This window comes from Pristiophorus japonicus, chromosome 2 (genome assembly GCF_044704955.1).
Source record: "Pristiophorus japonicus isolate sPriJap1 chromosome 2, sPriJap1.hap1, whole genome shotgun sequence".
Classification (NCBI taxonomy): domain Eukaryota; kingdom Metazoa; phylum Chordata; class Chondrichthyes; family Pristiophoridae; genus Pristiophorus; species Pristiophorus japonicus.
In genome coordinates, this window is record NC_091978.1 from 161,249,591 (window position 1) to 161,275,925 (window position 26,335).

Here is a 26,335-nt window from a genome sequence, read left to right on the forward strand (position 1 = left end):
ACATTCCATTGACTCTGGATCAGTTCCTATCGAGTGGAGGGTAGCCAATGTAACCCCACTTTTTAAAAAAGGAGGGAGAGAGAAAGCAGGGAATTATAGACCGGTCAGCCTGACCTCAGTAGTGGGTAAAATGATGGAATCAATTATTAAGGATGTCATAGCAGCGCATTTGGAAAATGGTGACATGATAGGTCCAAGTCAGCATGGATTTGTGAAAGGGAGATCATGCTTGACAAATCTTCTGGAATTTTTTGAGGATGTTTCCAATAAAGTGGACAAAGGAGTACCAGTTGATGTGGTATATTTGGACTTTCAGAAGGCTTTCGACAAGGTCCCACACAGGAGATTAATGTGCAAAGTTAAAGCACATGGGATTGGGGGTAGTGTGCTGACGTGGATTGAGAACTGGTTGTCAGACAGGAAGCAAAGAGTAGGAGTAAATGGGTACTTTTCGGAATGGCAGGCAGTGACTAGTGGGGTACCGCAGGGTTCTGTGCTGGGGCCCCAGCTGTTTACATTGTACATTAATGATTTAGACGAGGGGATTAAATGTAGTATCTCCAAATTTGCGGATGACACTAAGTTGGGTGGCAGTGTGAGCTGCGAGGAGGATGCTATGAGGCTACAGAGTGACTTGGATAGGTTAGGTGAGTGGGCAAATGCGTGGCAGATGAAGTATAATGTGGATAAATGTGAGGTTATCCACTTTGGTGGTAAAAACAGAGAGACAGACTATTATCTGAATGGTGACAGATTAGGAAAAGGGGAGGTGCAACGAGACCTGGGTGTCATGGTACATCAGTTATTGAAGGTTGGCATGCAGGTACAGCAGGCGGTTAAGAAAGCAAATGGCATGTTGGCCTTCATAGCGAGGGGATTTGAGTACAGGGGCAGGGAGGTGTTGCTACAGTTGTACAGGGCCTTGGTGAGGCCACACCTGGAGTATTGTGTACAGTTTTGGTCTCCTAACTTGAGGAAGGACATTCTTGCTATTGAGGGAGTGCAGCGAAGATTCACCAGACTGATTCCCGGGATGGTGGGACTGACCTATCAAGAAAGACTGGATCAACTGGGCTTGTATTCACTGGAGTTCAGAAGAGTGAGAGGGGACCTCATAGAAACGTTTAAAATTCTGACGGGTTTGGACAGGTTGGATGCAGGAAGAATGTTCCCAATGTTGGGGAAGTCCAGAACCAGGGGGTCACAGTCTAAGGATAAGGGGTAAGCCATTTAGGACCGAGATGCGGAGAAACTTCTTCACCCAGAGAGTGGTGAACCTGTGGAATTCTCTACCACAGGAAGTAGTTGAGGCCAATTCACTAAATATATTCAAAAGGGAGTTAGATGAAGTCCTTACTACTCGGGGAATCAAGGGGTATGGTGAGAAAGCAGGAAGTGGGTACTGAAGTTGAATGTTCAGCCATGAACTCATTGAATGGCGGTGCAGGCTAGAAGGGCTGAATGGCCTGCTCCTGCACCTATTTTCTATGTTTCTATGTTTCTATGAAACCGCCCACGAAAAGCTGCCAGACAGGGCGGTAGGTGAGTACCCTGCAGAGAAAGGTAAGTTAAAGGTTTTTTAAAATTATTTTTAAAATTCTAAAATGGCGATTACGTTAAAAAGTGTATTGAGAATGTTTTATAACTTTTTATTTTTGTTTAACTGAAAAAATATTTTTTGAGTTTTCCCTCCTTCCTCGGCCAACCGCAGCCTCGGACTAAATTTTAGCACTTACCGTCCATTCCGGTCAGAACCGCCCGTTTCACCTCCCCCGAGAAACCACTGAGAATCTTGGTGCAAGATCCATTTTCTCGCCGGGCGATATTTTTTACCTTAATTATGGAAATTTTGGCCACCGTTAATTGCAGAACGTTAGCAGTTTTTCTGGGCGGCGATCGGACGTTTAGGGGCTTTAGGGAAAGTCTAGCCCAAGATGTTTTTTTTGCTAAATCTGACTGGACATGGCTATTGTCAATGTATTTAAGCATCTTTTATTTATGTAGAAAGTCTTACAACTCACTAAGGCCTATGTTACTTGAAAGTTCTTGGGTAGAAATGAAATGGACTTGTTTTCAGTGTGCTGACATTGGGCCTTGGGCCTCACCTAGAGCTGCCTGTTGTGCATCCACAGGAATCTTGCCCCACGAGAAAAATGAATTTTGGGCCACCAACAGTGACCCTCAGGTAAGCTCCAAGAGGCAGAGGGCGAGCAATGAGGACTGGGGTGTCGGGCAGGGAAGCACTGCTGCTGCTCCTCGCTTCACAGAAGTATTTAAAAAAAAAATATCCAACACATACTTTTTGTTGACAGCCACTGAAGAATCCTGAGCGGGGCAGGCTCGAGTCCCGACACCTTCTCAGCATGGACTAATGTCTCAAAGACTTCGTTAACAGGAATTAGACCTCTGATTTACATATTCAAGGAGACTAATGCCTGCTTTAGGTCCACTAGGGATACCTAAAAAATGGTCCCCATGAATTTGGCAGAGGAACCAACACCTATGCAGATTGGGTGCAGGCCGTCCCACTGCTAAACTGGTATGTTTGTATCAGTTTTAAGCTGGAATAATGGGCAAAATGCATACCAATTTCTGTCCCTCTATGTCTTTCACTATCATGAATGAACACATGGAGCTCAGCGATATAAATGATATAGCCTCTATTTCCCATCGAATTGCTTACCTGTGGCAAAAACTGCTCTCTTTGAAACGAGCTTGTATTCGACAATGGAAAACTGTGGCAGTTCAATCTTTTCTACTCCTGTGACTGCATAGTTACCGCCTGTCCACTGAAATTCAATATCATCTGTTGTGTACCCATCTAGAAAATAAAGGGAAGAATAACTATCGGTAAGAAATCAAAACTCCTCCAGGACAGTGGAAAGATTACTCAAGTGCTTGGTCAATGCTTTGATAAATGAAGACCTCACTTTTCAAACATATCACAGTAACAGTGAAATGAAAAATACCTACAGTATTGCAGTCTTGCTTCATATTTCATCAAGAAGTGAAACATTTCCAATGAATGGGGGTATTTAAAGGATCCCTGTGCTATCACTAGCAGCCTTCCAGCTCAAACTGTGGTTAGTGAAATTACAAGCATTCTTATCAACATCTTGTCTGTGCAGACCTTGAAGTAACCAGCAGAAGGCACTTCCTACTTTGATCTGAGTGAATGAAAATGGAATTCATTCCGTCATGACCCAAAATAATTTATAGCATAGTGACACTTCTGGGAATACACAAAGCTAAATACCATATTGTGACGATTGATGGAAGGATGTTACTGGACTGTAGCCTATTGAACCTTTGGATTTAATAAAGGTTTACCAGCCTTGATGACTCACCCTCCTGCAGCCAACACTCTGTGGGGCAGAAATTGCCTCGCTCCATAAGAGGCAGGAATGGAACGGGAAGGCCTTACAGACTGGATGGGCCGACCGGGCTGGAAGTGGTGGGAACGGGTTTCCACTCCACCCGCGGTCCTGCTGCATCGGGCACGCGCCGACCCCTTGCCAACCGGCGGCACCCCCTTTCCACCCGTCGCGTGGTATTGCCCTGTGGAAGCGACGCTGCCGCCGGTCGGTGCCCCCAACAGTTTTCTTTGCCGATACTCTTCTTGTGGCTGGGCAGCATGGCCACCCTTAAAGGGGAAGTCATGCTACCGGCAACTCCATTTTATTTTATAATTTTGGCTGACTGCCAGGTTGGGCCGACAATTATGCCCACGGGTTCGGCCGGGCCACCAACAGAAAGCCTGGCACCCCCTCTTGGGTAGCTTAGTGTTTGCCACTAAAGTGGTTGCAGAGTTCACAGCGGTCTTCCCCTTTAATTGAAGGGGAGGGACGCTGACATCATCAGCACGGCGCTGATGACTTGGAGCATCGGCCGTTCTGACCTGCTCCCACTTCCGCCCCGCTAATGATGGCCTCTCCGACCTGCCTGCATTTCTGTCCCTCTCCTGAGACCAACACCGCTCCGCCCGGAAACAAAAACCAAAGTTCTGTAACTTGCTGGAATCGACAGAGCGCTTAAAAAATGGTCGGTGCGCCCTGTTTTAGGCAGCGGGCAATTTTGGCCTCTGTATTTGCTGTGATGTTTGTTGCAGTGGGAATGCCATTGGTTTTGACTGAACTTTGTGACCATCCCTTTTGTTCTTTCTTCCCCTCCCCCTTTCTCTGTGCCTGGACTTGCGTAAAACCTGTTACATCTCTAACTTTTTCCAATTCTGATGAAAGATCATCAACCTGAAACATTAACTCTGTTTCTCTCACACCGATGCTGCCTGGCCTGCTGAGTATTACCAGCATTTTCTGTTTTTAGTTCAGATTTCCAGCATCTACAGTATTTTGCTTTTATATCAATGCTACTTCCGCATTAGTAAACTTCCTTCAGAGCGTTGGGGCAGTTGTCTATGATCAGTAAATAATTGAATTTTTTCTGCCTTTCTATTCCACCATTGGTTTTGCAACAACTTGTGTTGAAAAGTCTTAGCAGAAATCCTTATGATGTGATTTCTTGAACACCGAAATTGCAATTAGCCAGTGTGTCGGCAGGTGTGCTCTGTTTTTCACAGAGAACTGTGGTTACCTCTGTGTCAGTATTGTCAAACCAAACTATGTGTCTTTCCTTGAGAAAACCCACATTATCAGCTTCAGGCTGGCATACAGTAGAGTAGAGTTTTCCCTGACTTGTGCTTGGGGATTTGAGGGTCGAAATTCAGTCCCACCGTTTTTGAGGTGTTGTCACCGTCTGATTGGAAATTTTACTGCCAGGCGGTAGTTGCCGCCACCAACTCCGAAATTCAGTTTTTTTGCCTGAAGAGGGGATTGCAGTGTTAAATCAAGCATTGCACTTTACTCTGGAAGTGGTAAACGGTGGTAAGTGCGATTAGCTAGTGTGTCTGCAGAGGCCCTTTATTTCTCACAGAGAATTGTAGCAAGTGAGTCGGCAACATCCAGGCGGCAATCATCATTTGTAACTGCACCACAGACCTACTGCCACCACCTGGATTCAATAGAGGCGGTGATTGGGTGCGGCACCGCCTCGTGCGCATCTTCCCTTCCTGCGCACTCATTCACAGGGTGAAGATGGCTACTGCAGCAGCAGCTCGCCAGCGCGCTCACAGCTTCTCCAATGCCGTCGTCGATGCACTGCTTGATGTCCTGGAGAGGCATCGAGAATTACTGAGGACGGAGACTGGAAGGAGGCCACAGCCCCAGACATTTCGAAGGCTCTGGTGGGAAGTTGCTGAAATAGTGTCAGCGAGTGACATGGTGCCCAGGACTGGGACCCAATGTCGCAAGAAACATAGAAACATAGAAAATAAGTGCAGGAGTAGGCCATTCGGCCCTTTGAGCCTACACCACCATTCAATATGATCATGGCTGATCATGCAACTTCAGTACCCCATTCATGCTTTCTCTCCATACCCCTTGATCCCTTTAGCCGTAAGGACCACATCTAACTATCTTTTGAATATATCTAACATACTGGCCTCAACAACTTTCTGTGGTAGAGAATTTCACAGGTTCACAATTCTCTGAGTGAAGAAGTTTCTCCTCATCTCAGTCCTAAATGGCATATCCCTTATCCTAAGTCTGTGACCCCTGGTTCTGGACTTCCCCATCGGGAACATTCTTCCTGCATCTAACCTGTCCAATCCCATCAGAATTTTATATATTTCTAGGAGATCCCCTCTCCTTCTAAATTCCAGTGAATATAAGCCTAGTCGATCCAGTCTTTCTTCATATGTCAGTCCTGCCATCCCGGGAATCAGTCTGGTGAACCTTCGCTGCACTCCCTCAATAGCAAGAATGTGGGGGAATGTATTGACGGGGATAGAGAACTGGTTGGCAGACAGGAAGCAAAGAGTGGGAATAAACGGATCCTTTTCAGAATGGCAGGCAGTGACTAGTGGGGTGCCTTAATTTTGCACACTAATCTCTTGTGTGGGACCTTGTCAAAAGCCTTTTGAAAGTCCAAATACACCACATCCACTGGTTCTCCGTTTTCCACTCTACTAGTTACATCCGCAAAAAATTCTAGAAGATTTGTCAAGCATGATTTCCCTTTCATAAATCCATGCTGACTTGGACCGATTGCTTTCCAAATGCGCTGCTATTTCATCTTTAATAATTGATTCCAGCATTTTCCCCACCACCTATGCTGCTGGAAAATGATCACCAATGCATCTACTATTTCTAGGGCCACTTCCTTAAGTACTCTGGGATGCAGACTATCAGGCCCTGGGGATTTATTGGCCTTCAGTCTCTTCAATTTCCCTAACACTATTTCCTGACTAATAAGGATTTCCCTCAATTCCCCCCTTCTTGCTAGACCCTCGGTCCCCTAGTATTTTCGGGAGGTTATTTGTGTCTTCCTTAGTGAAGACAGAACCAAAGTATTTGATCAATTTGTCTGCCATTTCCTTGTTCCCAATTATGAATTCCCCTGATTCTGACTGCAAGGGACCTACATTAGTCTTCTCTAATCTTTTTCTCTTCACCTATCTGTAGAAGCTTTTGCAGTCAGTTTTTATGTTCCCTGCAAGCTTACTCTCATACTCCTATTTTCTCCCTCCTAATTAAACCCTTAATCCTCCTCTGCTGAATTCTAAATTTCTCCCAGTCCTCAGGTTTGCTGCTTTTTCTGGCCAATTTATATGCCGCTTCCTTGGATTTAACACTTTCCTTAATTTCCCTTGTTAGCCGCAGTTGAGCCACCTTTCCTTTTTTATTCTTTCGCCACACAGGGATGTACAATTATTGTAGTTCATCCAGGTGATATTTAAATGTCTGCCATTGCCTATCCACCGTCAACCCTTTAAGTATCATTCTCCAGTCTATCCTAGCCAATTCACATCTCAAACTGTCGAAGTTTCCTTTCTTTAAGTTCAGGACCCTAGTCTCTGAATTAACTGTGTCCCTCTCCATCTTAATGAAGAATTCTACCATATTATCGTCACTCTTCCCCAAGGGGCCCCCCACGACCAGATTGCTAATTAATCCTCTCTCTTTACTCAAGATCCAGTCTAGGATGGCCTACTCTCTAATTGGTTCCTCGACATATTGGTCTAGAAAACCATCCCTTATACACACCAGGAAATCCTCCTCCACAGTATTGCTATCAGTTTGGTTAGCCCAATCAATATGCAGATTAAAGTCACCCATGATAACTGTTGTACCCTTATTGCACGCGTCCCCAATTTCCTGTTTGATGCCATCCCCAACCTCCCTACTACTGTTTGGTGATCTGTACACAACTCCCACTAACATTTTCTGCCCTTTGGTGTTTCGCAGTTCTATCCATATAGATTCCACATCATCCACGCTAATGTCCTTCCTTACTATTGCATTAATCTCCTCTTTAACCAGTAACGCTACCCCACCTCCTTTTCCTTCCTGTCTGTCCTTCCTGAATATTGAATACCCATGGATGTTGAGTTCCCAGCCTTGGTTACCTTGGAGCCATGTCTCCGTAATCCCAATTACATCATATCTGTTAACAGCTAACTGCGCAGTCAATTCATCCACTGTATTACGAATGCTCCTCGCATTGAGACTCAGAGCCTTCAGGCTTGTTTTTTTTAACACTCTTTGTCCTTTTAGAATTATGTTGTAATGTGGCCCTTTTTGATTTTTGCCCTTGATTTCTCTGCCCTCCAGTCTTGCTTTTCTCCTTCCTACCTTTTGCTTCTGGCTCCTTTTTACTACCCTCTGCCTCCCTGCATAGATTCCCATCCCCCTGCCTTTTTAGTTTAAACCGTCCCCAACAGCACTAGCAAACTCTCCGCCTAGGACATCGGTTCCGGTCCTGCCCAAGAAGTGAACGACATGATGCGGGTGGTGAGGGGGAGTATCATTATCATTAACCTGAGCATGCCATGCTCTGAGTTCAATGTGCAGTCTCTCCTCAATGTGAATGGGTCTGACCCCATGCTCTATACGATTGAGGCCAGATGCAAGGTTCGCATTTGCAGCCTCACCCAAGGGCCTGCATGTGCTGTTAATCTTCCTACTCCATTGTGAGACCCACCCCTCATGTTGTTACCTCATCAGTCTTCATATACGTCTGGAAAATACTATCCTTACCGTAACTGTTAGATCCTCGCCCCCCCCCTCATTCAAGCATTGCCACAAGTACTCGCTGCTAATGGAACTTACATAGACCTTTAAAGACTCTCATGCACTGAATGGCCAGTGAGTGAGGAGTCGGGCAGTGTCGGAGAGGCGGGAGTCTGGGGAGTTCTGAGAGGCCTATAAAAGGCCCGTGAGTGAGGAGTCGGGCAGCATCGGAGAGGCGGGAGTCCGGGGTGTTCGGAGAGGCCTATAAACGGCCCATGAGTGAGGAGTCGGGCAGCGTTGGAGAGGCGGGAGTCCAGGGAGTTCAGAGAGGCCTATAAACGGCCCATGAGTGAGGAGTCGGGCAGCGTTGGAGAGGCGGGAGTCCAGGGAGTTCAGAGAGGCCTATAAACGGCCCATGAGTGAGGAGTCGGGCAGCGTTGGAGAGGCGGGAGTTCAGAGAGGCCTATAAACGGCCCATGAGTGAGGAGTCGGGCAGCATCGGAGAGGCCAGCTGGTGCAGCTGCAGGGGCAGAAAGTAAACAAAGAAGCAGAAAAAAATCGAAAGGTGACGTCACAGCCAAGGAGGTAAGTGATTGGCTGGTGATTGGTGAGTAGTTTTTCTTTTTCTTTTCCCTATCAGTGGTAACCTTTATCATTGATGTTGCCAAATTAAGTTAATCTAAGGGTAAGTCATGACAGGAGAGCTTGGACATGTGTTATGCTACTCCTGTGCTATGTGGGCACTCAGGGACGCTTTCAATGTCCCTGACGACTACTTGTGCGGCAAGTGTATCCTGCTGCAGCTCCTGACAGACTGCATTGCGGCACTGGAGCTGCGGGTGGATTCACTCTGGAGCATGCGCGATGCTGAGGATGCCGTGAATAGTACATTTAGTGAGTTGGTCTTACCGCAGGTAAAGGTTACACAGACATATAAGGAATGGATGACCAACAGGAAGAGCAGTGGAAGGAAGGTAGTGCAGAGGTTCCCTGTGGTCATCCCCCTCCAAGAAAGATACACCGCTTTGGGTATTGTTGGGGGGGATGACTCATCAGGGCAAGGCAGCAGCAGCCAAGTCCATGGCACTGTGAGTGGCTCTGCTGCACAGGAGGGCAGGAAAAAGAGTGGGAAAGCTATATTGGTAGGGGATTCTATTTTAAGGGGAATAGATAGACGTTTCTGCGGCCGCAATCGAGACTCCAGGATGGTATGTTCTCTCCCTGGTGCAAGGGTCAAGGATGTCTCGGTGCGGCTGCAGGACATTTTGAAGGGGGAGGGTGAACAGCCAGTTGTCGTGGTGCATATAGGTACCAACGATATAGGTAAAAAATGGGATGAGATCCTACAAGGTGAATTTAGGGAGCTTGGAGTTAAATTAAAAAGTAGGACCTCAAAGGTAGTAATCTCAGGACTGCTACCAGTGCCACATGCTAGTCAGAGTAGGAATCACAGGATAGCTCAGATGAATACGTGGCTTGAGCAGTGGTGCAGAAGGGATGGATTTCAAATTCCTGGGACATTGGAACCGGTTCTGGGGGAGGTGGGACCAGTACAAACAGGACGGTCTACACCTGGGCAGGACTGGAACCAATGTCCTAGGGGAGAATGTTTGCTAGTGCTGTTGGGGAGGGGTTAAACTAATATGGCAGGGGGATGGGAACCTATGCAGGGAGACAGAGGGAAGTAGAATGGGGGCAGAAGCAAAAGATAGAAAGAAGAAAAGTAAAAGTGGAGGGCAGAGAGACCTAAGGCAAAAATCAAAAAGGGCCACATTGCAGCAAAATTCTATAAGGGCAAAGTGTATTAAAAAGACAAGCCTGAAGGCTCGGTGTCTCAATGCGAGGAGTATTTGGAATAAGGTGGACGAATTAACTGCACAGGCAGCAATTAATGAATATGATATAATTGGCATCACGGAGACATGGCTCCAGGGTGACCAAGGCTGGGAACTCAACATCCAGGGGTATTCAACATTCAGGAAGGATAGACAGAAAGGAAATGGAGGTGGGGTAGTGTTGCTGGTTAAAGAGGAAATTAACACAATAGAAAGGAAGGACATTAGCTTGGATGATGTGGAATCTGTATGGGCGGAGCTGCAGAAACTAAAGGGCAGAAAACGTTAGTGGGAGTTGTGTACAGACCACCAAACAGTAGTACTGAGGTTGGGGAGAGCATTAAACAAGAAATTAGGGATGTATGAAATAAAGGTACAGCAGTTATCATGGATGACTTTAATCTACATATAGATTGGGCTAACCAAACTGGTAGCAATACGGTGGCGGAGGATTTCCTGGCGTGTGATAGGGATGGTTTTCTGGACCAATATGTCGAGGAACCAACTAGAGGGCTGGCCATCCTAGACTGGTTGATGTGTAATGAGAAAGGCCTAATGAGCAATCTTGTTGTGCGAGGCCCCTTGGGGAAGAGTGACCATAATATGGTAGAATTCTTTCTTAAGGTGGAGAGTGACACAGTTACCTAAGAGACTAGCATCCTGAACTTAAGGAAAGGTAACTTTGATGGTATGAGACGTGAATTGGCTAGAATAAACTGGCAAATGATACTTAAAGGGTTGACGATGGATAGGCAATGGCAACCATTTAACGATCACATGGATGAACTTCAACAATTGTACATCCTGTCTGGGGTAAAAATAGAATTGGGAAGGTGGCTCAACCGTGGCTAACAAGGGAAATTAAGGATAGTGTTAAATCCAAGGAAGAGGCATATAAAATTGGCCAGAAAAAGCAGCAAACCTGAGGACTGGGAGAAATTTAGAATTCAGCAGAGGAGAACAAAGGGTTTAATTAGGAGGGGGAAAATAGAGTATGAGAGTAAGCTTGCTGGGAACATAAAGACTGACTGCAAAAGCTTCTATAGATATGTGAAGAGAAAAAGATTAATGAAGACAAACGTAGGTCCCTTGCAGTCAGATTCAGGTGAATTTATAATGGGAAACAAATAGTTTGGTTCTGTCTTCACGAAGGAAGACACAAGTAACCTTTCGGAAGTACTAGGGGACCGAGGATCTAGTGAAAAGGAGGAACTGTAGGATATCCTTATTAAGTGGGAAATTGTGTTAGGGAAATTGATGGGATTGAAGGCTGATAAATCCCCGGGGCCTGATAGTCTGCATCCAGAATATATAAGGAAGTGGCCCTCGAAATAGTGGATGCATTGGTGATCATTTTCCAACAGTGTATCGTCTCTGGATCAGTTCCTATGGACTGGATGGTAGCTAATGTAACACCATTTTTTAAAAAAGGAGGGAAAGAGAAATGGGTAATTATAGACCGGTTAGCCTGACATCAGTAGTGGGGAAAATGTTGAAATCAATTAATAAAGATGAAATAACAGCACATTTGGAAAGCAGTGACAGGATCGGTCCAATTCAACATGGATTTATGGAATTTTTTGAGGATGTAACTAGCAGAGTGGACAAGGGAGAACCAGTGGATGTGGTGTATTTGGACTTTCAAAAGGCTTTTGACAAGGTCCCACACAAAAGATTGGTGTGCAAAATTAAAGCACATGGTTTGGGGGTAATGTACTGACGTGGATAGAAAACTGGTTGACAGACAGAAAGCAGAGAGTTGGGATAAACGGGTCCTTTTCAGAATGGCAGGCAGTGACTAGTGGGGTGCCGCAGGGCTCAGTGCTGGGACTCCAGCTATTTACAATATACATTAATGATTTAGATGAAGGAATTGAGTGTAATATCTCCAAGTTTGCAGATGACACAAAGCTGGGTGGCGGTGTGAGCTGTGAGGAGGACGCTAAGAGGCTGCAGGGTGACTTGAACAGGTTAGGTGAGTGAGCAAACGCATGGCAGATGCAGTATAATGTGGATAAATGTGAGGTTATCCACTTTGGGGACAAAAACACGAAGACAGAATATTATCTGAATGGTGGCTATTTAGGAAAAGTGGAGGTGCAACAAGACCTGCGTGTCATCGTACATCAGTTAATGAAATTTGGCATGCAGGTACAGCAGGCGGTGAAGAAGGCAAATGGTATGTTGGCCTTCATATCTAGGCGTTTTGAGTATCGGAGCAGGGAGGTCTTATTGCAGTTGTACAGGGCCTTGGTGAGGCCTCACCTGGAACTTTGTGTTCAGTTTTGGTCTCCTAATCTGAGGAAGGACGTTCTTGCTATTGAGGGAGTGCAGCGAAGGTTCACCAGGCTGATTCCCAGGATGGCCGGACTGACATATGAGTAGAGACTGGATCAACTGGGCCTTTATTCACTGGAGTTTAGAAGGATGAGAGGGGATCTCATAGAAAAATATAAATTTCTGACGAGACTGGACAGGTTAGATGCAGGAAGAATGTTCCCGATGTTGGGGATGTCCAGGACCAGGGGACACAATCTAAGGATAAGGGGTAGGCCATTTAGGACTGAGATGAGAAGAAACTTCTTCACTCATAGAGTTGTTAACCTGTGGAATTCCCTATCGCAGAGAGCTGATGGTGCCAGTTCATTGGATATATTCAAGAGGGAGTTAGATATGGCCCTCTACGGCTGAAGGGATCAAGGGGTATGGCGAGAAAGCAGGAAAGGGGTACTGAGGTGAATGATCAGCCATGATCTTATTGAATGGCGGTGCAGGCTCGAAGGGCTGAATGGCTTACTCCTGCACCTATTTTCTATGTTTCTATGTTTCTATGTAATGTGTTCTGAACTATGTAAGGCACTTCGGACAGACGGATAGAAGGGCACTAACTCTGACATTCTCTTTAATCATACAGGCCAAGCTCGCACACAATAGAAGAGAACAGATGTGGACCGGAGTAGAGGACTCTGAGCTGCAACCCCTAACTGCGGTGACGGACCGTGTCTCGGCCCTGATGGGCTCACAAGTGGGTGCGGTGGCGGTGGGCCAGGCCGAGCCCCCTCGGGACAATGACGATATGTTGAGTTCCTTTGCAGTCTCTAGCAGGGCACTTAGCCCTGACACCACAATCCTTCACCACTTTCCATGACACTGGCATTTCCAAATGCCTATCCCAGTCCTGGTCCCCTCCCCTGCAGGTAATCAATCTTCTCTGGCTTTGTGCTTTCAGATGATGATTCAGAAGGCCAGCCTTCCATTGCGGATGACAGTGGAGCGGAGGAGAAAGAGGAACCTCTCTGGACGTGACAGAGGATCCAGCGACCTCAAAGAGCGGGGCCAGCAGCTTTTTGACGGAAGGCGTGGTTGGAGAGATGGAGGTGGGTGATGCTCTGGGACCTGCAGCAATTCCACAAGGGAGGGGAGATCAGGAGGCACAAGACAGTCATTACAAATAAACAGCAATCTGCAGGATACATTGGCAAGGGAGCCCGAGGGTCTCGATGCACTAGCTGTGAGGATGGAGGAGTCCGCCTCAAATATTGCACATGGCTCTCAGCAGCCCGTAAAGCCCATCCTTGATAGATACCAATGGATGTTGGATGCGACAAGTATCCATGGGGTTCCAGACATGGTGGCACGGGCTATGGCTGACATGGCAGTAGCCATTTGAGCACCAGGCCGGCGCTATGGTAGGCCTGCAGATGGTTATGTCGTCAGTGCAGGGTGGTATCAATCAGCTCTGTGGTGTGCTGCAGTCGCAGTCTGCACTGATGCAGAACCAACTTGAATCCACGCAGGCACTGACCACTGCCGTCGTGTCTGGGGCCCCATCAGTTGCACTGGGGAAGCACGGCAGCAATTTGCATTGGCGAAGCACGGTAGCAATCTATGCTCAGCCAGATAGCTCCAGATGCTGAAGCTCTGCCCCGGGGTAGTAGCAGTGTTTCGGGTCTGTTGGAATGTGATGTCCTCTCTCAGGATGACATCATTCCGCCCTTCGGCCTGCCACTCTCTGCAACCCATCCACCACAGAGTGCTGCCGCCCATGCTGTGGTGATGCAGTCTGCAGCCGGTCCTTCCAGGGCCCGAGCTGGTGGGGAACATCCTGCTCGGCCATCAGCTGTGGCAGCGGTGCCAACACAGTGACCTTCTACCAGCCTTGCTGCAGGCACCGAGACCCCATTGAGGAGGAGTGGGAAAGTGCTCAGAAAGACCCACTAAACATGTGTGTGATAGTGGCCAGAGATGGTGACCTTGCTTGAATATGAACTCATGTAAACAATTGCACTTGGATGAGACACTAAAGAATTGTGTGATGGTGGCCAGAGATGCTGTCCTTGTTCGAATATGAACAAATTATTGAATATATTTAAGGTGGAGATTGACAGATTTTTGAGCAATACGGGAGTAAAGGATTATGGGGAGTGGGCAGGGAAGTGGAGCTGAGTCCATGATCAGATCAGCCATGATCTTATTGAATGGCGGAGCAGGCTCGAGGTGCCAAATGGCCTACTCCTGCACCTACTTCTTATGTTCTTATGTTCTTATGTAACTCATGTAAATAGTTGCACATGGATGTGGTTGAGAATATTTCAAAGGGTCTGGTATAAATGATTTTTTGCTGTGGATAATGACGTCCTTTTGTGCTTCTTTACAGCACACAATAGTATTTGTTGTCAATACAACTTCTTTTAAATTGTCACATTCTTTCTTGCCATTTATATACATGGAGGCTTGGAGGGTGGGGCGTGATGTGTTCAGCAGATTGCCAGGTGAATAGGCGGGCCATTCGGTACATCTTGCATTATTCACTGGAATCGATGCGCGATGAGTCACTGACGAACAACCCTTGCAGCCACAACAGTATCAGGCTACCTCCTCCTTGGCTGAAGCTCCTTATCGTCCTCCTCATCGTCGTCATCCTCCTGGAGGTGGATCATCCATCCCTGCTGGTAATGGCTGGACTCTGATGATGGCCAGGTTGTGCAGCATGCAGCACACAACGGTGAACATGGAGATACTATCAGGTGAGTACTGAAATGTCCTTCCCAAACGGTCAAGGCAGCAGAAACACTGCTTCAGAACCCCGATAGTTTGCTCTATAATGGTCCTGGTTATGTTATGGCTGGTGTTGTAGCACTGCTCAGCAGGTGTGGTGGGATTGTGGAGGGGTGTCATCAGCCAGGTGGCGAGACCATATCCTTGTTGCCGATGAGCCAGCCACGCCGTTCATGCGGTGGCAGGAACAGTCGTGGCAAACTGCTCTCCCACAGGGTGAAGGCATTGTAGCAGCTGCCAGGATAGCGGGCATTGATAGCAAGGATTATCTGCCTGTGAGCGCAGACCAACTGAACTTTGAGGGAATGGTAGCCCTTTCAATTGCGAAACAACTCTCCATCTTGGGGCGGGGCCCTCAATGCCACTTACATACTATCAATGGCTTCCTGAACCCTGGGGAAGCCCGCTATCCTGGCGAAACCACAGGAGCACTCATCCGGGTCTCCCTGGACATGCTGAACTTGATGTAGTCTATTTGTTGGCTGTACAGAGCATCGGTCACCTGGCAAATGCAGCGATGTACTGCAAACTGCGAGATATTGCATATATTGCCTATCGGAGACTGGAAGTAGCCGATAGCTTATAGAAGCTGAGGGTAAGTGTCACTTTCACTGCCACTGACAGCGAGGTCCTGGTGCTAATGTTAGCTTTGAGGTACGTCTGCAGGAGGTGGCGGAACTCGGTGACCACTTCCTTGCGGAACCGCAGCCTTCTTATGCATTGCTCCCCAGACATATCAAGGTTAAGAATAATGCGCACGGTAAACCTTGCATCTGTATGGCCTCCTGCCCCGAGGTCTGGGGCCTCTCTTCAGCGTGGACCCACATTGGCCTGAAGTCGTCTCTGTAGCTGGCGCCTTTGAAGTCCTCGCTGCAGGACGATGTGGCGTGTCACCTCTGCCTCCATTAAGTTGCAGAAGGTAGCCGCGATATGCTAGTTGCCAATACATCCAACCTGAAACCCACCAATGTTTGCAAAATACTAGTTGTGAAGCTGAGTAGTCGCAGCACGCCAACACCTACATACTCTGCGAGGAGAGAACGCAGCACTGACAGTGACCTCTGTGGCCTAGCTTTAACTCCCTTTAAATACCGCCCCAGAATCTTTACCTCGACTTGTGAACGCCAAATTCTGTGGCGTGTTCCCCGCCAGCCGGTAAATAAGGTGACAAAAGTGAATTTGGTGAGACTGGTGACAAGGAGACATTGCACGCCAGGTCAGGTTGCCATGGCGGTAGATGGCGAGGTGGCAAATCTTTGCATCCTTGACAATGTAGAACCGAATTTCCCATCAGGTGATACCACCGCCTAACGCCGCCGCTCAGCCGTTTATGCCCCGTTGCCGCCAATCCCAGGCGGTATCAGCTGGCAGTAGCAACCAAATTTCGACCCTTTGGTGTTTCCCATATTTAGGGCAGAGGAAAAAGGGGTGGAGACCCATTACATTAGATATCCACCCCCATTGCACCACCCCGGGATTTCATGGGACTTCCACAAAATGCAAAACTGGACCCTACCTGATTTTCACAAGGATTCAGTCGCTATGTGCTGTAGCAGAGGGGCACCTATGCAAATCTGGCACTGTGGCCTGCCATCAGATCCCTGCCAACTGGATCTCACGGGGGAAGGCTGACGGTTTGTAGACACGTATTCATTTTTTATTTTGCGCTCCTTCCCCACTGAGTGATTTCTAGTATTTGGGACTAGAAGGCCTCAATCTCAGCAGCTCAGTGCACAGGTGCAGGCATGAGAGGCCTACAGCTACACTCCCAGTCCTTCCTAAATTTGTAGGCACACAGTACAGTAAGGGGTTGGACTCCATCCAGGCATGCAGATGGCCTGGGGAGGAAAAATTATGGGCAGCTGCTTCCTCACAAGCACAGTGCACCTGAGGTATATTACAGCTGTCTGGCACCCAACTGGCCTCCAGTATTGCATACATTCATCCAGCCTCAACACCAATTGCATTACTTTCTGATATCTCACTAATAGTTATATGTGCTGAGGTGATTTTGTAACACAGTTCATTTTGGATCTTTGAGCCACTTGACGTCATGTTGCTTGGTTAATTTAAACATGCTTTGTGTCAATGGGACTGAATGGTGAGCAAAAATTTGGCCCTAATTATGTGAATATCAGTCTGCAGTTTCTTGTTGTTATCTTCAGTTTCTGCAGCTGTACTTATTTCCAATCCCCTCTTTGCCTCTTTGATCACCCTTTTAACCTACTTCCAACGTGTTCTGTAGTTTTGTCTGAGGGCCCCTGCTCTTCTCCCTGCAGGCTTTTTTGAAGCTCCTTTTATTACATTTCTGAGTGCATTGTTGAGTCACTTAGGGTCATGCTTTTTGAGACCACACTTACTAAACCTAGTATTTGATCTGCATTTTTCTCAGTAATTTCTTGAAGGAATTCCATTTTTTTCTCTAGTGAGATGTTGATATAAAGAATTTGCAATTATATAGCATCTTTCACATCATCAGGACATCCCAACGTGCTTCACAGCCAATGAAGTACTTTTGCAGTACCTTTGACATGTAGTCACTGTTGCAACGTAAGCAAATATAGCAGCCAATTTGTAGCCAGCAAGGCCCCACATACAGCAATGAGATAAATAATCAAATAATCTGTTTTGGTAATGTTGGTTCAGGGATAAATGTTTGGCAGGATGCTGGGAGAACTCCACTGCTCTGCTTCAAATAGTACCATGATATGTTTTATTTCCACTTAAGAGGGCAGACCTCGGTTTAACAACTCATTCAAGGGATGGCATCTCCGACAGTGCAGTGCTCCCTCAGTTCTACACTGAAGTGTCAGCTTAGATTATTGCATAAGTCCCTGGAGTGGGGTTTGAACCCAAAACCTTCTGACTCAGAAGCAAGAGTGCTCCCAGTTAGGTAAGGCTAGAAAGTAATAGTTTCCCCAAGTCAGCTGGTTTAGCTCTTTCCTTTACCTTTACAGTTGGCTTTTTAAAACATTGTACACCTGAATGTTAGTCTTCAGCAGTACTGATTCCTGAATCATGTGGAACATTGTGGTACACTGGTCACTATTACCCAGACCTGTCATTACTTCCATTTTCTGTTTGCTAGCAGGGTCACTTACCATTACTAGCTGTGGCTTCCCCTAATATTTCCATGGACTTTCTCCTGGTCTCCTGCCACAACACCTGTGGGAGATGAGTGGTAGCCCCAGAGAAATAGTACAGTTTATATAATTTCTCTGGGGGTTTTGGCAGTCTCCTGTTGAACTTACCCTCGGAGAGCAGGAGAACCCCGGAGAATCTCCAGGACAATGGGCCATGAAACAATCATGCATTACCTTTACAAATTCTGACTCTGGCCCACTTGGACATTCCCAATTTATATTTGGTTGTTTGAAACCCCTGGTAATATAGCTTTCCTATTTCCACTTATCGGCCTTCTCTCTTCATGATCTACTCTGTCCTCCATTGTATCCTGAACTGGTAGTTTGCAGCAACCTCCATATATTATTTTCACTCTCTTTGCATTAGAAATCTCCAGTTAGAATTTTTCACCAGTTAGCATTTTTCTTCCTTTACCTTCCAAGAACTTCATCCTGCCTTTCCTATCCTTTTGAAATATTCTGTACCCTGCTATGTTGTTTACATCTACATCTACTGAGGAAAGCCATGTTTCTATTATTTTTATCACACAATAGCACCAATTCAGCAATCCTGGGAACAGTGTCACCGGCACTGTAGTCTGCAGCCCACTGCAGGTGCTGACACTCTGAAGAGCTGGACTTGCTGGTTTCTGTGAAGCCAGCCCAGGCACATAATTTAAATACCATCCCTAGATTTAAATCTGACCATTTTGTTTATTACAGATGACATAAGCAGCTGACACCAAGACCTGTATAGGAAAAATAATGGGTAAAATTAATCTTAAAATGCAAAAAAAATCAGGGCTGAACAACTGCAGGGAATAACGCAACACTCAAAATGCAGATCAAGATATCCAGTAAGATAAAAAATGTTTGCAGCCAACGGTAAAACATTCTTTAAGAAGTCAAAGGCCATATGATCAAATCCTTCTTGTGTCTGGGCAGCACTTACGCAGTATTGGCCTGGCAAAATTCAGATGTTTTATCAATGACCTTTCCTCCTTCATAAGGTCAGGAGTAAGGTTGTTTGTTAACAATTCCTCAATGTTCAGCTATATTCACAACTTCTCTAAAAATGAGGCAGCCCATGCCACCTACATCAGGACTTGGATAACATCCATGCTTGGGCTAACAAATGGGAGATAATATTCGCAACACATACGTGGCAGATAATAACCATTTCGAATAAGAGAATGTCCTGTCATCACCCTTGACCTGAAATGGCACCACTATTGTTTAGTCCCCATCTTCAAACTCCTGGAGGCCACCATTAATCAGAAACTGAACTGGCCCAAGCACACCCACATATTGCTATAAAGCAGAAAATAGACTGCGATATGTGTCTTAACTCCTGAACCTTAAAGCCTCTCCACCATCTACAAGCCTCAACTCAGGAGCTATATGGAATATTCACCACTTGCCTGAATGGGTGCAGACAAAACAATACTCAAGAAGCTCCACATCATTCAGGACAGAAGTTTGCTTGATCAGCACCCCTGCCAATGGCTCAATATCCAGCCCCTCCATCACCATTGCATTATGGGTGCAGAATACACTATCTACAGGATACACTGCAGCAACACACCAAGGTTGTTTTGACAGCATTTCCCTCCCCTGTGACCTCTGCCACCAAGAAGGAAAAGAGCAGCAATGTTGTGGGAACAGCATCACTTCCATGTTCCCTTCCAAGTCACACACCATCCTGACTTGGGCATATATTGCTGATTTTTTCATTGCCATTGGGTAACATCCTGGAATTCCCTACCTAACACCATCACGGGAGCACCATCAGCACAAAGACTGCAGAGGTTCAAGGAAAATGCCCAACATCAGCTACTCAGGGCAACTAGGAATGGGCAATTAATACAGCCTTGCCAGCATTGCCCACATCTCAAGGGCAAAGAAATGAAAATGCAGCCTATTGCTACTTATGGGTACAATTGCTCCATAGACATATATTATATTATTGAATCCATCGTGAATTGTGAAGAAGGTATCATAAAATTGCATTAGGGCATAAATAGAATAAGCAAGTATACATTTCAATGTCAGCTGCGCTTAGGGGAATAAAAATGGCAGAATCAGGAGATAGGCAAATGATGGTAAAAATTCTGGTGGTGTTATTGCGGTGGTGGAAGTGTGGTAGAGTGGAATTTCTGTCTTACACTTTTACCGTGCACTGATACTGTCTCAAATTTCATTTAGGTACTGGGGGTTGGCAACAGAGGTGTCTATTCAACTTGGACTGGCCGCCAATTCAAGATGGAGAGCCCGAGGCCTGGACTGGGATGAAGACAAAGTTAACTACAACATTTCTGAAACTTCCCTTGTGCACTGTTGGGCCACAAGAGTAATTAATTCCATTGGGATTGATTACAATTTTCTTCCTTCTGTGCTGGAACCTTCACTATGGCTTGAAAGAGACCTATATTTGCTCTCAGGAGATGGCGGTCTCGCTGGGCCTATCGTGGGGCGTTGTGTGGAATTCCTGGGGTAGCCTGCGAATGCCCCAAACTGCAGATTCAACATAATGGAAATGAGCAGAAGAATAGGCCCTCCTCCCTGGAGCACAGTTTGGTGGTTAATGGAAATCTGGGTTATGCTCAATCACCAACTGTCCCTGCTGGACTTACGCATAAACTAAGCTATTTTAATCACATCATTTCTTTCTACTGTGATGCATGCAGTATGCATGATGTGGGATATTCTAGATCTGCAAAGTAATCCAGAAGAATATACGTGCATGAAACATCAGAGAGTTGCGCTGCTCAAGTACAGGAATACACAACTCAAGTTCCAGCTGGTTACACTCTGCAACTTAGGAAAGGTATCTGGAAACACGTTCCCAAAGGTGGTCACCCCACAGATAGAGAGGAATAGTGAAGCAAGAGAAGGACATTGGTGATCATTGCAAGGAAAATAGGAGACAGGAGAAACTAATAAAGGGCCTGGATTTGTATACAGTTCTTGATACCTATCCTGGTGACAAGGATGGAGACACTACAGCAATGTGGAGTAAGAAGTTACCCTTTGAGAAGAGAGGCATGATAGTAGTGAGGGGTTATGCTATTGAGGGATAGAGAGCCTATAATGCAGCGTGGCGTGTTGCCTCCCAGGTGCATAGATAAGGGACATTAACAGAATCTGTGGAAAAAAAATTACTGGTATGGGAGTAAATCAGCCTGAAGTTGCAGTTCATAAACAAGTTAGAGAGGAAAGGATCAGAGGCTAGAAATTTAGCTTCGTAGCACTCATGTTTTTTGGCACTATGGGTGCCATTTTGTGTCAAAAATGGCGTGCAAGCAGCATGTGCATACCTCTGGTGCGGGTTGCATCAGACGTCATTTTGGTGAGGGCATTAGCATCAGCTCTGGGAGTGTGCACCGTACGTCTGCAGAGTAGGCAGTTTGTGACGTCAATCAGTGTGTAACGATGTTTTGACATCGGCGCTGCCATTTCATCCTCACTGCTGGAGCTGATGCCCTCTCTTAACCTCGCATAGCTGAACATGCATTCAGCAGCAGGAAGGACCTCCACCAGTGCTATTTCAATGATCATCACAAATCACAGGTTAGTTTTTGATTGAGTTCTACTAGTTGTTGCTGAGTTTGTAGAAGTGTTTGGTGCTTTCTAGAGTTCTTTAAAGATGCCGAAGGTCTACAAGGAATTGTGTGGCTCTGGCTCTTGGCCTGCAGAATGACCTCTCCTCAGGTGCTGTCTGACCCGCTGAGATTTCCAGCATTTTTTGGTTTTATTCCAGATTCCAGCATCTGCAGTATTTTGCTTTTGTAGTATGTGTGACATCTCCATTTTATTAAGGAGGTGATGGTGATGACACAGTGGCTGTGAAGGTGACTGTGACATTGAACATCTTCGCGTCGGGCTCCTTCCAGGTTGGAGGAGACAACATCTGTACCATCTCCCAGATTCGTCGCCCACTCCTATATAAGGGAGGTGAGTGAGGCTCTGTATGCAAGGTGAGCTGAATACATTTCATTCTCTTGAAGCATGTGGAGCGAGCACACAGCTTCGCCTGGATAGCAGACTTCCCCATGGTGCAGGGTGCCATTGACAGCACACATGTCACATTGCGGGTGCCGCATCTCAATTTGGAGTGTACTGCAACTGGTAGGGATTCCACTCCCTCAATGGCTTGGTAGTGTGCGACCATAAACATTGCACCATGCAAGTCATTGCTTGGTGTCCTGGCAGCAGCTATGATGCCTTCAGAATTTGAACCACCGCAACAAAGCAGAGAGTGGTGACTGGGCGACAAGGGCTATCAGCTGACCACCTGGCTAATGACTCTGCTGTACTACCCAATCGCAGGTGACAAGCATACATATCACGAAAGTCATGCTGCCACAAGGAATGTGATCGAGCAGTCCATTGGTGGCGTTAAACAACGCTTCTGCTGCCTGGACCGCTCTGGAGGATCCTTGCAGTACTCACCAGAGTGAGTCTCAAGATTTGCTATGGTCTGTTGCATGTACCATAACTTTGCCATCATGAGGACACAGCCCATGCCATCAGGCATACGGCAACCAGCTGAAGAAGAGGAGGGGGAGGAAGAGGAGGAAGAGGAAGAGGAGGAGGAAGCAGAAGTGAGGAGGCAATCCTTTTTGCCCGGGCTGTCCGTGATTGATTCATCTGATTGTGGTACCAGTGAACGCAACCCCAATTCCCAATTCAACAATAGTCTCACACCTTACCCTCCTTCTGTTTTTTATTTATTCATTCACGGGATGTGGGCATTGCCAGCAAGGCCAGCATTTATTGCCCATCCTGAATTGCCTTCGAGAAGGAGATGGTGAGCTGTCATTTCAGAGGGCAGTTAAAAGGCAATCAGTTTGCTGTGGGTCTGGAGTCACATGTTTCCTTCCCTAAAGGACATTAGTGAACCAGATGGATTTCACGAATTTTATGAATCACACCATTACAATATTTCAATCAAAAGTCAACTAATCACCCTTGTGCATTCCCTTCGTGCCTGGCTTCAGTGTGCTATTGTGTGCCCTAGTGCTCCTACACAGTGCTACTCTGGTGGTTGCAACATGGCTGGTGGAAGGCCACTGATTTTCAGTGGGGGAGACTGCCGATGGTCTTGCAGATGACCACGAGCAGCTCTGGGCTCAGTAGGTCCGGCTGTGGACTGCACCACCTCGGTTGGGCGGTAGCAGTCTGGGCTGGCTGGCCGACAGGCAACAGCAATGGCACTGCTGGAGTGGCAATGGTGGGAGGATGAACACTGTCATCATTGGAGAGGAAAGCAGGTTCGTCCTCCACGGAGCCACTGCCACTGCCCCGGGGCAATCCTTGTAATCTGTTGGAGGACAGATTGCTGGACCGCTGTGACACTCTAAAAGCCCCTTTCAACACTGGTAAACCCAGCCACAATGGCAGCAATCTATTCTTGCATGGCAGCAAGCTGAGCTTGCATGACCTCAGTCTGAGCTTCCATTGCAGCACTCAGACGTTGGGTGGCTTCTGTGTGAATTGAAATGGAATCTGAGACACTGGCCATCAGATGCTGCATGATGGTTGGGTCCGGAAGTGTGCTAATGGATTTATCCACCCCTTCCATGCTGGAAATGATGGGCTCCATGCTCTGCGCAAAGCCCTGTGCAACGTTGGTGCTGGACATCTCCATGCTCCTTGATATTGTATTCAGGCCTTCTGCAAGCCTACCAATGCACCAGGCATTTCATTGTGCATTCCCATCAGCGTTCTTCTGTAGGCACCCCATTGAGGTCCTTATTTGGGTCTTCTGCAGCAGTACTCGTGTACGACCTCGCCTTCCGGAGAGCTGGCACCTCCGCTGCCTTTTCTCCCTGCCCTGGCTGCAGCCCACCCATGCCCTGTGTCTCACCATGCACATGCGCAGATCCCGTATCTAACCAATCCTCTAAAGTACTCAGATTGGCAGTATTTGAGCTCTTGACTGGGAGTCTGAAATTCAGTGATGGTGCTGCGTGTTCTGCATCACTATGCTCTTCCTCTTGCATTTCATGCTCCTCCACCAGTGCCTGTGCGGTTTTTGGCTAACTGAAAGGAGAAAAGCACAAGGGTAAGGTTGTGGTGAGGGGACGGGGGGGAAAGCAAGAGGTGCTTGCACCATCCGCAGCTTGTAAATCAGCAGGGATTGTGGGATGTGAGAAGGATGATTAGGTATGAGGATGCAGTCATCTTCAATTGATTCACTTCCGCCGCTGGTCACGGGCTCAGCAATGTCCCTCCCAATAATGGCCAGCACCATCTCCTCCATCGGGGTAAAGACACGCAGCCATGCCTGTCTCCCAGTGATTAGCTCCTGTTGCCTCTGGTTATGCGACAACCTATCCTGCAAAAGAGAGAGAAGTATGTCAGTGAGTGTGGTTCAATGTGTTTGGGTGATGTGTTTGTCATGGTTGAATAGCTGGCTGTGTGTGCAAACTGTGAGATATGGGTATGAGGCTTGCAGCAATGGTAAGTGCATGAGGGTGAGCTGAAGCTATGAATGTTAGGTATAGGAGTCTTGATTGACAGAGATTATTGATAGGTGAGTGAAGGTGGTGGTGAATTGAACAGTGTGTAATAGCCTTGAAATTCTGTGGGTTTTTTCTCAGTTTCCCACAGTAATTTTGGTAGGAAACCTGCAGAACCCCTAGAGGGTACAAACAACTATTTTGAACCATTTTTGCCATTTTCATGGGAGTTTCACCAGTCTCCCATTGGAGTTATAGTGGGAAAGCAGTGGAACATAGCATTGGAATTTCAGGAAATGTACTGGAGTTAAAGGCCTACGTAGCCTGTGAGATTAACATTTTCGACAGCCCAGAAACATAGCTGCCCATGGAGATGGTCAAGAGCTGGAGTGAAAAGTGCTAATTTTGCCAGGTCCCATCAGTTAATTAAAGCAGATTTATTGGGGAGCCAGGAACCTTGCCAATCATACCTCCAAAAGTGATGTGATAACAGAATGGGGAGCAGAAGCAGGGCTTGTGATGTCGGAATTCTGCTGGAGCCCTCAAACTGAGCTTTCAACCAATAGATTGCGGCTCTTCCACCTGTACTTGCTCCTCCTCACTCTTGATCTGTGCTTCATCAAGTGCTCACTCCTGTAACTTACTAACGGATCCTCCTGGAATGGATGGATTTGTGATGATGCTTGTAGCAGTGGGTATTATGAAGTGCTGAGATGAGGGCTCTGCCTGCCACCTCTTCCACTTAGGAACCTACAGAAGCAGAAGAACATATTTTAGAATAGTAACAGAGGGGCAACCCTTAAAACAGAACTTACTTAGGAAGATGTTTCAGTGTGTTATGCTGTAATGCTGCAGTGCATATGTGAGGGAGCGAATAATAAAGAATAAAAAAGAAAATATGATATTTGCCGTGTGTTTAGAAGAGGCCTCAAGACTCCCCTCACCCACTCCTTCTATTGCCTCCCTGCCCAGAATTTACTAAGGAGTCAGGATTAATAGGGGAACAAAGAAATGGCAGACCAATTGAACAAATACTTTCGAGCCAAACTGGAAGCAATACGGTGGAGGAGGATTTCCTGGAGTGCATAAGGGATGGTTTTCTAGACCAATATGTCGAGGAACCAACTAGGGGGGAGGCCATCTTAGACTGGGTGTTGTGTAATGAGAGAGGATTAATTAGCAATCTCATTGTGCGAGGCCCCTTGGGGAAGAGTGACCATAATATGGTGGAATTCTGCATTAGGATGGAGAATGAAACAGTTAATTCAGAGACCATGGTCCAGAACTTAAAGAAGGGTAATTTTGAAGGTATGAGGCGTGAATTGGCTAGGATAGATTGGCGAATGATACTTAAGGGGTTGACTGTGGATGGGCAATGGCAGATATTTAGAGACCGCATAGATGAACTACAACAATTGTACATTCCTGTCTGGCATAAAAATAAAAAAGGGAAGGTGGCTCAACCGTGGCTATCAAGGGAAATCAGGGATAGTATTAAAGCCAAGGAGGTGGCATACAAATTGGCCAGAAATAGCAGTGAACCCGGGGACTGGGAGAAATTTAGAACTCAGCAGAGGAGGACAAAGGGTTTGATTAGGGCAGGGTAAATGGAGTACGAGAAGAAGCTTGCAGGGAACATTAAGGCAGATTGCAAAAGTTTCTATAGGTATGTAAAAAGAAAAAGGTTAGTAAAAACAAACGTAGGTCCCCTGCAGTCAGAATCAGGGGAAGTCATAACTGGGAACAAATAAATGGCAGACCAATTGAACAAGTACTTTGGTTCGGTATTC

General features: G+C 46.6%; 1 protein-coding gene across 3 annotated transcripts in view; it reads right to left on the minus strand.

The window, feature by feature from the left end:
* gabrb1 (gamma-aminobutyric acid type A receptor subunit beta1) overlaps positions 1-26,335 on the minus strand; it is a 699,552-nt gene that overhangs the window by 45,108 nt on the left and 628,109 nt on the right. For all 3 annotated transcript variants that reach the window (XM_070863097.1, XM_070863090.1, XM_070863081.1), the window contains exon 6: positions 2,684-2,821. In XM_070863097.1, coding sequence (XP_070719198.1) covers positions 2,684-2,821 — 138 coding nt within the window. The remainder of the gene's footprint in view (positions 1-2,683; positions 2,822-26,335) is intronic.